The 15,477-nt window shown below is 39.1% G+C and overlaps 1 protein-coding gene across 8 annotated transcripts in view; it reads left to right on the top strand.

Annotated features, from left to right (window-relative positions):
- Positions 1–12,260, top strand: part of si:ch73-383l1.1 (receptor tyrosine-protein kinase erbB-4) — a 350,557-nt gene extending 338,297 nt beyond the window's left edge. For 4 of the 8 annotated variants that reach the window (XM_078933265.1, XM_023964991.2, XM_023964982.2 and 1 more), the window contains exons 24-27: positions 5,100–5,197; positions 6,617–6,784; positions 7,891–8,176; positions 10,656–12,260. In XM_078933265.1, coding sequence (XP_078789391.1) covers positions 5,100–5,197; positions 6,617–6,784; positions 7,891–8,176; positions 10,656–11,476 — 1,373 coding nt within the window. In that variant the 3' untranslated portion in view covers positions 11,477–12,260. The remainder of the gene's footprint in view (positions 1–5,099; positions 5,198–6,616; positions 6,785–7,890; positions 8,177–10,655) is intronic. The other 4 variants (XM_078933283.1, XM_078933272.1, XM_023964985.2 and 1 more) reach the window with 4 other exon arrangements.
- Positions 12,261–15,477: the final 3,217 nt, after the last annotated feature.

The raw sequence follows: 15,477 nt of genomic DNA, 5'->3' as shown, positions 1-15,477 counted from the left end.
ACACCTTGGGTCTTGTCTGGTGTGGCAGATCTACCACACTACATAAACATATATATATATATATATATATATATATATATATATATATATATATATATATATATATATATATATATATATATATATATATATATATATACTACTCCGAGCTCTCCGCGGGTGACCAAGCTTCTCACCCTATCTCTAAGGGAGCGCCCAGCCACCCTGCGGAGGAAGCTAATTTCAGCCGCTTGTATTCGGGACATTGTTTTTTTGGTCATGACCCATAGCTCATGACCATAGGTGAGTATTGGAACGAAGATCGACTGGTAAATTGAGAGCTTTGCTTTTTGGCGCTGCTCTCTCTTCACCACGAAAGACCAATACAGCGACCGCATAATAACGGACACTGCTCCGATCCGCCTGTCAATCTCATGCTCCGGTCTTCCCTCACTCGTGAACAAGACCCCAAGGTATTTAAAGTCCTCCACCCAGGGCAGGGAAACTCCACCCACCGAGAGATGGCAAACTACCTTTCTCTGGTGTATGTATATAGATAGATAGATAGATAGATAGATAGATAGATAGATAGATAGATAGATAGATAGATAGATAGATAGATAGATAGATAGATAGATAGATAGATAGATAGATAGATAGATAGATAGATAGATAGATAGATAGATAGATAGATAGATAGATAGATAGATAGATAGATAGATAGATAGATAGATAGATAGATAGATAGATAGATAGATAGATGTGTGTGTTTAACCATTCTGATCCAAAATGGACTATCTTTACAATGAATCCAAATTTAGCTTGACAGCAGGTAGTGGTTTCTTTTTTTCTTATTTGATCTGGGAAAAGCAGTGTAAAAATTGCATGTTGCAAATAGTATTTCTAACCAAAGGGTTTAACCCACCAAACCACTCAAGACCACCAGATTGACACAGATTTCCCCTTACACAGCTCTCCATTTCCCAGTTCTCCTTGAGTAGAAGGCGAATTATGAAATGCCCAGACTTTTTTGCTAGAGTCCTGTTCTTTTGAAAATACTTTTTAACTAATATTAAGTTTACTTTTATTGTCTCTCAGCACTATTCTTTTCAGATGTGATCCACTCATGGCATAAAAAAATTACCTAGTTGTGTTTACACGCTATTGCTTCTCAACATAAGGTTATACATATGAGATGCAGTTTAATAAAACACACCATGTGTTGAATATTTATCTGTTGAGATGGAAGTAGAGCTGTGGGTATTCACATCATGGCAAAAGAAAAAGTTTCCTTTAAAAAGGAGGATAATATCAAATTGTGGCATGAAACGTCGATGTTGGTTTATGGTCTGTAACACTCAGGCCAATCGTCACCAAGGACTTTCTTCGTTGGTGTCATCCTCCATCTGGAATGTCATGCTTTCCCTCCATCCGGCTCAAGCGCTGTCTCTCTTGATATTACAGCTCCTCCAAAAATCCATCCTTCCTCCCTCCCTCCCTCCATCTTTCTGTCCCTTGCTGAATTCAGATCGTCTGTGCTAATGGTGAGGCTGCTGAGGAATCCACCCTCCCATATTTCCAGGAAGCCGTCCAAGCATTTTTGGCCAAATCAGGCATTGCGGTTTGCCAATGATTGGCTTTCTGGCCAGCTTTTTGCGTACCAGTCTGGTCATCGCTGCACCTTGTCTGAACTCATCAATGGAATAGCCACTTCTACTTTAACGTTTCCCCAATTATCCAAAAGTCTCCCGCAATGACTCTGTTAGAAAAACACATTTTACATAAGTTCCTCTTGTGTTAGATTATTTATAAATGCAGAATACCAAATGCGATGAAAAATAAAACAACTTTTTTTTTCTAACCAGTGTATTAAATCAAAACATATTCCCATAGTACAGAAGCTGATCCAACGGAAATGTCAGAGACTCTAATAGCTTCCAATGGTTTTTGACAGCACTGAAGCAAACCCTAAAAAGCCCTCCAGCTATTAAATTTAATAACAAGGCCATCTTATTATTTCATTCTGAAGGAGAGAGATTGGTTTCATTTATTATTCTAATCTGTCAGGACATGCCGACACAATTATGTAACATTTTTGAGGTGAAGGGGCTCTTCTAAGAAGGCTCATTTCAAGAATCAAAAAGTGTTTCTATCATTGATTTTAGAATGTAGGATTATAAATAATAAAACAGAAGAAATGGCAGACACAGGGCTGCTTAGAAGAGTAGTACAAGTTGAGTCTAGGCTGCGACTATTAGTGACAAATTGCCCATTTATTGGAGAAGTCTTTTACAAAGTCACCAGTGGATTCGTGAACTGCTTACTGTTTCACAACCGTTAGTCATGAAACGCAACCAAACCGTGTAAAAAGTATCAGCAGCTAAGAAACTACAATAATAAACTATGACTGCCTAAAAATAAATAATTGTTGTTTTTTTGTTTGTCTTTTTAAGAAATAATTTAGTTGGTCGTAAAAGCTTCATATCTGCCACATTATGAGAAATGGTTCATGTACATTGACTGTATCAGAGAACTGGACTGAGTGAGTGACGTCACCCATAAAAATGTCTTTCTTCCTGCTCCAATGAAAGATCGCTATTTTTATTTTTATTTTTTGTGATACGGACGTCGCCATGAACCAGACGATGCCAATAAAGAGTGATTGGTCGGAATCGGTCTTAGTCAGCATTTCTATGGCAACCACTCCAATCAGGAGTGAGCTGGTTGGAAGTCCACAACCCCTACCCCTTGAAAACGTCCTACACAAAATCTGTCATTCCAATGTTTCGAACGGTTGGTGTAGGGGCCAGCAGCACCACATGCTTGTATTAATGCGTATCATTAGCCAGTTTGTGTTTTAAATAACTGGCACTACAGAAAAAAAATCTAATGAAGAAAATTTGCATTAGCAAGAATATGTTTAAAGGAAATAGTTGGTAAATCAAGAATGGTCACTAAATCCAGTTCCCATATACAGTCAATGTTTATGTATTGCAATGTTTCAAAAGCAACATGTTTCATCATCTTTTTACCTTGAAGGTAGAAGTTTGGATGACAGTTGGATTTCCTTCAATGAGTATGGACAGTGGTGACGTGCTTGTACAATCAACATAAATAAGCTGATTTTGTCGCATTTATTCAGGTTGCAATCAGCGGAATGTTGTTGATTGTGTAAATTGTCGAAGAGTTACGGTACATCAAAAAATGAGTGATATTTAGGTGTTGCTATTAACATTTATCTGTGTTGAAGGCTTAAAAATGGATGTAGAGCAAGAATGTAAAGATAAAAAAGTTTCTACAACACCTTTTACTAATAAAAAAAAGTCTGTAAATGTGTTATTGAAATGTGATAGTTTGTAAGTTTAAGCACAGTCCGACACATCTTTACTGTGCTGCTAGATTTTAATCCAAGATGGGATCTTCCTTGAAATTCAGCTACCATGTAAATGACTGACTTTTTTTCATGTCTTTATGGGACAAATACATGTACCAATATTCATATCTGTAGACCAAAGTCAAATTTTGCCAGAATTTGCTTATTTCTAATGTGGGACTATTGCCATGAAACATGTTGAGATTGGCCGTATCGATGAGTTTTTTGCTAATACAACTTTTTCATTGATTGTGGATTGCATTAATTGAGGTGAGTCAAACATCTGAGTTAGTAGCCAATATAAGGTATAAAGAAATTAGTTATTTTTCTGATGATGGAGGATATATATTAAGAAAATAAGCTCATATTTTCTTTTCTGAGTTTGTTTTTTATTTAAATCATTGTGAAAAAAAGGAGTTTGAAAAAGATCATATTTGTTATGCGGGAAAAGACGCTCCTAGCTCGACTTTGCAAAAGTGATGGGAAGAGGCGGCGGGGTTGCTCTGCATCAACGGTCCCACCCTCAACTTAGATGTGGATTTCTAATGAACTACAGTTGCTCTTCATGTCCTAGAAATCGACAGGTTATTTAAACATCACTGAGAACGCTTTAAAAATAGATCAATAGATCAAAAAATGATCGGAGTGCTTTTTGAAAAGACCTCCATTGTGTGCGTTTTTCTTCTGAACTTGTTTCCGAACAAAAGGATGGTTCATTGATACAATAAATGCACACAAAAGGCGCAACCAGGTCAAACAACACTGTAATGAAAGTAAAACAAACAAGTTGATCATAGAAGTGGGGTCACACTAACCTTTAAAAAGCCAGACCAGAGTTGTGTAATTGGCCACATTAATTGTGAGTACATGTTGAAGCCATTGTTGGAGATTTTGTGCGCCGTCATGCTGTGTACCCCGTTTCCTCGGCATCACCCCGGCTGAGGCGGAACAGAATTTTTCTTGCATTTCTCCGTAATTGCATTGTTACTGGTTAATCCACTACAGGTGGAAATTAGATGAAGTAGTCAAGGTCAGACAAAGTCATCTGAAATGTCAACAGGGACCATAATAGTAAACTGGATTGAAAGTAATGTTGACTGACAATTAAAAGGCTGGATCACATGTCCAGACTTTGTTGTTTAGTTGAATTTGAAAGACCTTGATTCAGCCAGCCGTGTTGCAGAATGCATAATAGAGGTGTAGACACTGAAATCAGCAGCGCAGGTAATCTAATCTGAGCCAAAACACCACCTGCTGTTTCACTCTACCCTCAGGGTTTCACTGTGTTTGCTGCACTTGTAGCCTGAGGTACAAAACGTGCTCGCTTTCTTGAAAGAAAGCAGCACAATTACTTGATAACGTACGAGTATGTTAAAAAAAAAAAAAATGCTGGAGGACCTGCAAAATGTTTTGTCATGAAACAAATTGTTTCCATAAATGAAGCAGTGTGCTTGTCAACATTACCCAACCTTCCTATAAGGTGTGTAAATTGTGTCATTATACTGTAAGAGTATATGCATTCCAAGCACACAAGGGTAGTCATGGCAGCGCTGAATGAAAATGAATCGCATGTAAGTGCAGTGGAAGGTCAAGACTGCTCTGTCTGAGAAAACAACAAAGTATCTCCAGGAAGGTTACGCTAAAGGTGACAGAAACGATGAAACCATTTAAGCTTTTAGCCATCGTCCATCTGTATGTTTATGTCTTCTTTCTCTCCCGTCTCCGCCTTTCTCTTTTTTCGCCCCAGGTTGGATGATTGATGCAGACAGCAGACCGAAGTTCAAGGAGCTAGCTGCTGAGTTCTGCAGAATGGCGCGTGACCCCCAGCGATACCTGGTCATCCAGGTGTGTCTGTCTCATCAGCTTCGTCCATAAAGTGAAACCGTTAAGGAGGCTTTTCTGTACAACCGTCCGCATATCGGAGTGCCAAAATATAAGATGATTAAATCTCTGCTTTAGTCACATCTGCTGCTGGTTGTTGGGTTGCCTGGGCTCGTAGAGGGCCGTAGGCAGGCCCGGCCCTTTCTTAAAGGGTTCACAATTGTGCCTTGAGGTTCGTGCAGCCATCTCAAGGGACGTGAAGAAAATGGAACGTACAATTATTTTGTGTGGGTGCATTAATCGTGAAGTATTTGTAGGGATAATGTAAGTTATATACCCACTTATGACATACGGGTGATGCTGTTGTCCGATGCCCTTACGCCACTCACCAGTTGTTGGTAAGGTGGGCCTACTGGCTCCTGGCAAATGCCGCATGCATGACACGACACTATGTGGATGGGGTTACGTAAGTGCCCATAAGAGACCCACACAAACTACAGTACGCTCTGATTGTCTAATGTCTTCATTTTTAAACAGTCAGGTTCCAAGCACGAAGTGTGCAAGAACTTTATCACTTTAACTGCACCAACAAGCCCCTTGCACAGTGTTTGGGGGAAGTTTAAAAAGATGAAAAATCTATGCGACAGGCTTACATGTTTTTTTACTACAGATTTACACCGGCCCATCTGCGGTGCATCTGCCTTGCGTTACATGGGAACTATGTCTGATTGTTAGCTTACATTGTCTCTGTTAAATCTCTGGTCCATCCATCCTCCTTTCCTCCTGGCTTCCAGAAGACTGGTTTCTCCTGCCACCTCGTTGTCCTGCTCTCTTTGCTCATGGCTAAGTCCTTGTAAAATGCATGTTTTGTGTCATAAATGATGTTATGCTTTCGTACTTCCAAAAAAAACTTTCATCGTCCATGGCGAAAATGGACAACAGTGTTATCCCACAGTATTGCATTATCACGTGGACACATCACCTTAAATGTAAACCAACAGTATTTCTTGGGAAAGTACAGTGGAAGTTTTGAAAAAGCCGTTTCTCCGGTTTATTGCTGCAAAATTGTCAGGTTGACGGATTGGACGGATTTTGCCTAAATCTTGGGTTGTGGAGGGACGGTGGTGTGATTAATGAACGTTCCATTTTTTTTTGTCAACGCAACAGAAATGCACCGCAGATGGACCAGTGTAAATCAGGCATCAATGTTCACTACAAACTGTCACCGCAGCATGCCCATAAGAAAAATGTACATGAATCTGTTTACTCTATGGGCTCACCGAGTGGTCTACGATTCTAAATGTTTTATGACCTGGACAGCTTTGCCCATTTTCTGGTTTGTATTTACCCATAAGGGCCGTAGTCACGCAAAGGCATTGACTTGCATCCATCAGTAGCGGCCGCTGGGTTAAATTACACAAACTTTGCTTTTTTGCCATTCAGGGAGATGATCGGATGAAGCTTCCCAGTCCCAATGACAGCAAGTTTTTCAAAAGCCTACTAGACGAAGAGGACCTTGATGACCTGATGGATGCTGAGGAGTATCTGGTTCCCAGAGGTTTCAACGCAGCTTCGACGTCTTCAACTAGGCCGCGAGTGGATTCCAATAAAGTATGATTATTCACTTACAAGCAGCACTTATCAAAAGCAATTTTGTTAATAAACACCTTATGATCTTGGGACATTTTATACCTGGCTCAAACCAAAATGGTCAAAGCTAACCAAGTGAATTATGCACACAACCCTAAAAATGTGCCTCACAAAGGGTTAGGTGACACTGTACAAATGCTTGAAGTTGTTGAGAACTTTTGAAACCAAAACTCTGTTGATAATTTAATCATTTTGTCAATAAGTGGGGCTTAAACATGTATACAGGAGCTCCCAAGCTGTCAGTACTCAGCACTATGAGCAAATTAATTATTACTTTAGGGTTGGTCACATTTATTGAAAAGCAAGATGTCCTTCCTGTGCACTCAAGACTGTGTGAACCTGACTCATGGCTCTGCATTCTATGCATCCGCACGTCCGTGAATTCCCTAATGGAACTGGAAAGTTTAAATGTTAAAGTCAACACGTCTTGGTTAAATGTGGGCAAACTCTAGAAACACTATTAAAGTTAAAACAGTTCTCCCTTTACAGAAGAAACAGACTATTATCTTTTTTGATTTGCTTCTATACAAGAAAAAAGGAGCCAATATTGACTCGCTTTGAAGCCAAGAAGTTTAGAGAAGTAAAAGTTTGTTGCGTCTGACTTTAGACTATATAAGGTGAACAGGTACAAACCCCCAGGATATTTCCTTCTTGGTTTTGTTGTGTTTTGTTGCTCTGCCTCCTGTAATTGTTGCTTTACTACGAGAAGCTGGGGCGGGCGCACAAGAGTCGGCCCGGATTAAATAGCCCACGGCAAACCGACACAGCACTGCACGAAGCCCTTTTGCTTCGTGTGTCATGTTTTGCTTTTTCTTCTGGGTTTTTTTTTTTGTTTTTGTTTTTTAGGTTCAGGTGTTTGAACCACAGCTTGACTGCCCCTGAAAGTCCCTTCAGGCTTATGACTATACCTGCAAAACTTTATTTTGAAAATTTGACTATAAAAGGGCAGCTGTGCATGATAAAACTCTCACTATAAAGCCCGAAAAGAAAGTATCTCTAATGTTGCCTTCATTTTCATGTGTTTTAATCTCCTTCCTCTATTTATTTCTAATCAACCCTATTTACAGAACCAGTTTGGCTATCGTGATGGTGTTCCCAACCTTGCAGAAGGAGCCCTGGCTGGTGCCCAAAGTAATCTGAACCAGGATGCCTCAGGTGGCTCTTGTTCGGGCTTAGAGGACCAGCGCTGTAATGGAAGCCTGCATAAAAAGAAAGGAGGACTATCTGCAGGAGAGGACAGCGGGGCCCAAAGATACAGTGCTGACCCTACCATCTTCCTGGGGGAGAGAGCAACCAGAGGAGACACAGATGAGGATGGTTACATGACCCCAATGAAGGACAAGAGCTCCTCAGGTACTTCAATCATATTTCCAAACAAAATAATGCCTCCATAAATCTAAACATGTAGACATTTTTGGTCATTTTAAACCCTTCAAGTTATGAAAGCTTAAATTTGAATCGTCATCCCAGGTGGAAAATATCAAAGAATTTTATGAGTTAATAATAGTATGCAATGTAAATAGTAGTATTAACATGGTCCAAACAACTGGTTTATTTCAAGACCTGAAAGAATATTTTGGTATTTTGAGGCTGGACCAACGCAAATGGTGTCATTGCCTTCTGATGTCATAATTATGGTTTACGTGTCCCAAGCCTGGTTGCTATGAAATTTAAAACATTTACATTGATATAGAACTTTGAAAATTGCTACGTATCTTTATTAGCCCATACAATAAAAAAATACATATGGTTGCTATGGACTTTAAGCAAGTTTGTGGTTTGATTAAAGTCAAAAAAAGAAAACAGAAATATACACACACACATTTTTTTTGTCTCTGATGTTCATACCTCCTCCAGAATGACTGCAGCCAGAGTTTTGAGGTCATTCAAAGCCTTTCCAGCTGAATAAGTCATGCAAATCATAAAATACCTAAGAAATGTATCTACATAAAAATTCTGTATTAAAGTTTTAACATTCCAACAGCCACAACCAGCACAAATGCGAACAATTACATTCATTCTTGTATGTCTGTTCCCTTAAGTCAGTGTTCATTCATAAAGCAAACATAACTTGTAATAGGCTTACCCACCTTTCATTTTGCTTGCTCATTTCATTTAGGTCAATTGATTATTATTCCTGTTGTGTTTCCAGCAAGTGTGGTTCATGTCGGCCAATACTACAGAGTCATGTTTTTTGCTTTTGATCATCTTTCACTCCATTGGCCCTTCTCCTAGGCTTGATGTTTTCTTTTTGTTTTTGTTTTTTTGTGAGCAGCTCCAAATATAACAAAGCCTGAAGCAAAATACATATGACACAATGGTAAGGAACTCAAGATCTGGCAAAATCAATAGGATTATTGTCATGTGAAGACCGAAATGAGAAGTCTATCATTTTAAGGTTTTATTTATCAGAACATGATAAAGTCAGGTCTTCTGCAGGCTCTAAAACTGGGGAAAATGCAACATCGGATCAAAAACAATGCATTTTACATTACAGCACATTATTTATTGAACAAAGACCCGACCTAAATTCAGATGGTGTGTGAGAAACACACCCATTCTGATTGCAAAAAGATAAAAACTTCAAGTATCTGATCTTGTAACTCCAAATCAAGAGAGGAACGAAATAAATTGTGATCTTTAAAAAAAGGCATTGCTACTTTTTGACCTGTAAATATTTCATGCCATCTGAAATGTTTATCATTCTGCAGTAAAAACCAGTTTTTTTTACTTGCCTCAGGAAATGCTTGGTTAAACACACGGGTTCTTTTTTAGCCAAAATGATCTTATAAGAAAAAATCTTGGAGGTTGAGGATTAGTTGACCATGATCACGATAGTTAACTGGGATATCCTCTGTCTGAGACCGTGGATGATATTTTGTCATACAAGAACACAAACTAAGCTAACAAGCATTTCAAAAACAGAATCACTAATGCCTGTGACAGACTTGCGATCTCTCCAGGAGGCTCATTGCCTTCCATGTTTTATCAATATTTTTAGGTTGCTCAGGCCTGTCGTAGATAAGTCCAGCTCAAAGGTTTAAAGTGTTATCTACAACCTGTCATTTGCAGCCTGACCATACTATAAAATGCACATGAACATTTTCGCTCCACGGGTTCACCAAGTGGTCTACGATTTTGATATTTTGTGCACACCACCTGTGTGCCGCGTACAGGTTAACCCTTTTTCGCCCGCAGACAGCCCGTATTCACCCATAAGGGTAATTGTGACTAAGGCATAAAAAAATCTTGTAAGGAAAGTCTTTGGAGGTTAAGGATTAGTTAAGATCAAGCCATTTCTTGGACTTACAGAACCATAAACAAGGAGCCACTGTGTTCGCCATGGTCTTACCCATGGACGTACTCAGCATCTATAAGTCAACTGGGAAATCCTGTCTGACACATTTGCAGATATTTTGTCGTCCAAGATCACAAATTTGCCTAACAATCAAATCAAATAGAGAATTGCAAATAAAAATAAATTTTCAAGATTTTAAAGACTTCACGTGTCTCTTCTGATTGAGTCTACCTTTGTTTTTATATGACTTCCAGGCAATTGATGCAGTAGAAGAGGGTTTATTGATTAGCACTTTCACCCCTGGCAGATGGAGTTAGTACTGCCAAAAAACTGCTGGCACAGTGCCTGTCTGGCTGCCATCAGTGCCATTATCACCTCACCTCCTCGATATCCAGAGTTGTGCTGTCCTACTTTGTTTTCTGTCTTTATTCAATTTCATTTTGGTGCACTTTTTGCTTGTAACTTATTATAAACTCCTTTTTCTTTTCTCCTTTTCATGTCTTCCCCCTTTTCTTCTATCAATTTGTGATACAGAGTATCTGAATCCAGTTGAGGAGAACCCATTCGTCTCACGACGTAAAAACGGGGAGATCCATGCTTTGGACAACCCAGGCTACCACAGCACACCCAACAGCCAGCCAAAAGGAGAGGATGAGTACATCAACGAGCCCCTCTACCTCAACACCTTCCACAATCCTTCTGACTTGGGCCTGGAGGCCCTCAGGAGAAATGGATTGCCCTTACCAACCCAGGCCCCCTCCTTAATCACAGCCTCAGGCTCCCATCTCCCACTCACAATCCAGACCAGTCTGCCTCACTACGCCCTCTCCTCAACCCAACCGTCTCCAGCTGGGGTACCCTGCCTCCACGGCCCAGCAACTCACATCCTCCACGCCCACCATACCCTTAAACCATTGGGACAACCGGGCAATCTCGCCTCTGTGTCTCAGAGTCAAACAGGAACTACTGCTCAAGTGGGCCAACCAGGGCCCCTATCCACATCGGCCACCATTGGTCACGGAGGCCTCCCGGCTTACCAGAGTCACACAGCTACACACCCTACGAGTCTGCTGAAGCATGGAGGGCACACATCAGGAAAGGCAAGTGGGAAGAAGCTTAAAGTAACCTTTGACAATCCTGAATACTGGCAACACAGCTTGCCTCCTAAATCATCTATCCAGGTGGTCCCTGACGTTGCCCAAGGAGGATCCACCAACACCAAGCTCTTCTATAAGCAGAATGGACACATACGATCAGGAGCAGCAGAGAACCCAGATTACATATCTGAGTTTTCCCTCAAGTCTGGCGCCGTGTTGCCCCCTCCACCCTACAGGCAGCGAAACACTGTGGTCTAAATCATCCCACCCCATGGTATTCTACCCTCCAGTGACCTTGACTTCCTCTTCATGACTTGGTTGGCACAATAAAGCCATCCTCCAATTTCTTTTCATTTTTTTTCAGATAATGTGCCGCCTGCTGTAGCAGCATCCAATGGAATTGGACAGCCAACTAGGAAAACCTCACTTAAGCCAGTCCAGTTCATTTTCCGAGCCTCCACTTCAGCCGGCGGGAAAAAACAAAAAAAACACACCGGTAGTACACAAGGAAACAAGCTCAAACAAAAGATACGGCTGTGGACATTGTGTCGCAAGGCAGACACACAACTTTCAAACATAATGTATTCAACTTTGGGGACCTGAACTCACTGCCAGACACGTCGGTGTCAGATTTGTGAGAGGAAAATAGTTTTTTTTCTTTGTCTCTTCCTTTTTTTTCATAAAAATAGAAGTCTGAGTATGAGCAATACACTACCGTGGGTCTCTGGAATAAGCAAAACAGACACAACCAATGCAGTCTGTTCCATTAGCTTTGTAAATGAACCTACTATAAAGCTAAAGAGTTTACATTCTGCCATTGGAGTAAAAATATTGTAGCCTGTATGGTCATATTTGTGCTCTTGAATTTCAGCATATAGGACAAATGTGTCTCACACTGAGGTCCCGCAATGATTAAAACCACAGCATCTTTTGTATCTGCAGTTCAACCATAGGCTTTACACAAAAGATGTGGGGGAAACACCGTCTTGTTGTTTTTGCTTCATTAAAGCTTACTTAGAGAAGCTGGTAAAGAGAAAGAAAATTGATTCCCAAGGAAAAGGGAAAGAAAATACAGTGCTAATAATTTTATAAGCAGTGGTTGGAGTGCTGAAACGCTCGACTTTTTTTTATACACTGGTCCTCCTATTCAGACCTTGTTGCTAATTATGGCAAGTCAAAGCAGTTATGCAAATTGCTGTATACAGCTAAACTGCATGTCAAGATCATCTATAAAACAGCAGAAATCAAGATAGGGGAAACCTATCCGCCGAGAGTTGAGGGAAGGTTCATACGAGTCAGCTAATGAAGACCTTAAGGAATGAGGAAGACAACACCAGCAGCACACAGTATTACACTTACCAATTTCTATCTATATTTTTTTGTTTTGTTTTATTTTTCTTTAATGGGATTGAGATGAGATTTTGTGTTCATGCTCTCTATTTTGAATCACCTGTTTTTTTTAGGGAGAAAAACAAAATGTAAATTTAAGTGACACTGGAACTGGCTGTTAAAGCTGGTTAAAATCACTGGTTTCAATTTGGGTTAGAGTTTATGACTGTAGTTGGGTACAACACAAGACAAAGAATTCACATTAAACTATACTTTTTGCACATCCGTTCTATTAAAATACTCTGACCTATTAATTGCAACTTGCAAACAAACCACTTAGTTTTGCAAATCCCACCATTTTATTCACTCCCCTATGTATACGAAAAAATACTAAAGGGCACGCTCCATTCTGTAATATTACCTCAACAACCGCCTACATTTAGCCATTTTCTTTAAATTTTTATAATACTTAGCTGACCAGTAGAGTTGTGTTCTTTTTATTTTGCCTTGTTTGCATCAAAGTATTTATTCTTAATATAATGTTTTACCTTGTAATGTTTTAGTCGTCAGCTATTATTTACAAAGATATTATTCATTCATGAAACTAAATATAGCACAGGTGGTACTAAAATATTAAGAGCTTTTTGGCCCTTAATTGAAATAATTAGCTTAGCTATATCCATCTAAAAATTAATGATAAGGGTTGTCCACAAGAACTTAAGCTCCAAGACACGGTAAATAATGACAAGGCAATTAAAACTACATTTTATTTCTTTTGATTTTTTTTCACATACATATTTATTTTAAATATTACATTTTTTGTCACCCCTTTTTTATTTTGCTAAATTTGATTGGACCTACACTGGATAGAGCCACCGAAAATTTAAAATAATTCCTAGATATAGATTATCAAAGAATATTCATTTTGAGCAAACCATTACTTAGCATGCATGTTGGTTTATATGAAACACATTTTATAGATACAAATCAGTATTCCTAGAAACGACATTTCCTGCAGTAATTCTCTAATGTACTGCCACTGTTGCAAAACCAGGTAATGGTCAGAAAATAACAAAACCCAACAAAACATTTCCTTAGTATTTTGTCTTTTCATCTAACTCCAACTCATCAATCTTTTGCTCGATTTATGGATCAAGGTTTTTGTTTAAAAAGATCAAAGAATGAGACATAACATCTTATTATCTTTATCGTGTCACTTAGCATGATTTAACTGTTTTCCTCCAGGGTTTACTTAAATTTGATTTTGGGATGCTGGTCTGAAGAACATTCCGGTTGCTAACAGGGGTCTACGTTCGCAATGACGTCATCCTACTGTCATAAAAGAACCACTGGTCTTCAGTGACACTGTTTTTTTGGAATAAGCTCAAGCCTTGAAAGTTATATCCTGTTAGGATGACAAGATTTACTTTGGGTACGCATTACCACAAAGTTAAGTTGTACTTTTGTTGACTACTAAATCGACTGACTAGAACTGAACAACTGCTTGAATTCTTAGCCAAGAGTAGAATTATAAGAAACACTACTGAGATCAATTTTAGCTGCAACATTTAGTGTCTGACCCATTTACTACTGATGCCTCCTAGGGCTAACTGCCATTCAATGCTGCTAAAAGTGCTGGTTTTACAGCCGTTCTTTACACCTCAAAAAGCCATAATAACAGCCCACAAAGTTTACTAGTCGTAGAGCACAAGAACTTCAATTAATCTTAAGCATAGTGTGGCAATTCTGTCACAGCAACCTGAGGGAACTCAACTCTGGTTTTTGCCATCGAACAAGTTTAGGACATGCAATGGTGGGCAAGGGTCAAGGGGACAACTTGATCATGAACTGCGGTAGTCAAGACAACATCTGGACAGAAAAAGAAAAAACCTGGAATAACGAATAAAACTGAAACACACATTAAAGTTATAGTCCTTGTAGGAGCTTCTCCTTTTCTCTTCTCTCTAGATTACGAACGCTTATCTGATGTAAGTGTACTGGTTCTCTACAACAATTTACTTTAAAGTATTAGATAATAACTCAGTCAGCTGGGCTTCGTCTATCTTTTATTATTGAAGATATTTCAGCTCTTCTTCAAAAGCATTTATCAAATTTTGATATCCCTGCTCTACCTGCTGTTTATTACCTGGATAAGATGTATTTTACCAAGAGAAGTTGCAATGGTAGGGTTAGTCTAAAAAACAAGTAGGACACCCATCTTTGAGTGCTGTTTCACACCTGTGCCATTTGGCGTACAAGAACATGTTTCTTTTTACCACCAAACATGACGTTTTCATGTGGACTTGTTCATGTAGGAGAAGAGGGAGAAGTAAATTTTCTTGTTTGACCAATGGGGTGGTTTGTTGTTGATCTCATTCAAGAAAAATTGTCAGACTAATTGGACATTTTAGATAGATATATAATATAGATAATATAAAGGCTACCACAGGCCAAATGACTGTTTTGTGTTTTGTTTTTCTTCAAATTTGGTGTGTGTTACAATGAAATGGACAGGCCAGGGTTGAATGTCACCTCATTCAAAGATAGCATCCATTTTGCCTGTTGACCATACCTTAATTTTCACTTATTATATAGTCATGAAGTCTTTGATGATTTGTCTGAAGTGGTTAAACGTTTATTGTTATAGCTAACCCATAGTTTCATATTTAACTAGAATCAAACATTTTTCCATCAAACCTAAACATATTCTGTCTGATATGGTTAAAAGTTTGCCTTTTATTTTCCAATCAAGCTGCGTACATACCGGGCATGTGATGCACATTTAAGAACGTTCTTAACGGACAGTCTTGAACGCGCTTTCATCATACAGTGGTCACACTGGACTTTCGCCACCTGATTCTAGAGCATGAACTCAAGTCGAAGTGGTGCAAATCTTGTGAATCTTAATCCAGGCTTTTTTTTCATAGCTC

This window comes from Oryzias latipes, chromosome 2 (genome assembly GCF_053564925.1).
Source record: "Oryzias latipes strain Hd-rR chromosome 2, Olatipes_Hd-rR_3.1".
NCBI lineage: Eukaryota > Metazoa > Chordata > Actinopteri > Beloniformes > Adrianichthyidae > Oryzias > Oryzias latipes.
Note: the sequence above shows the minus strand (reverse complement) of the source record. Positions and strands in the feature narration are given on the sequence as shown.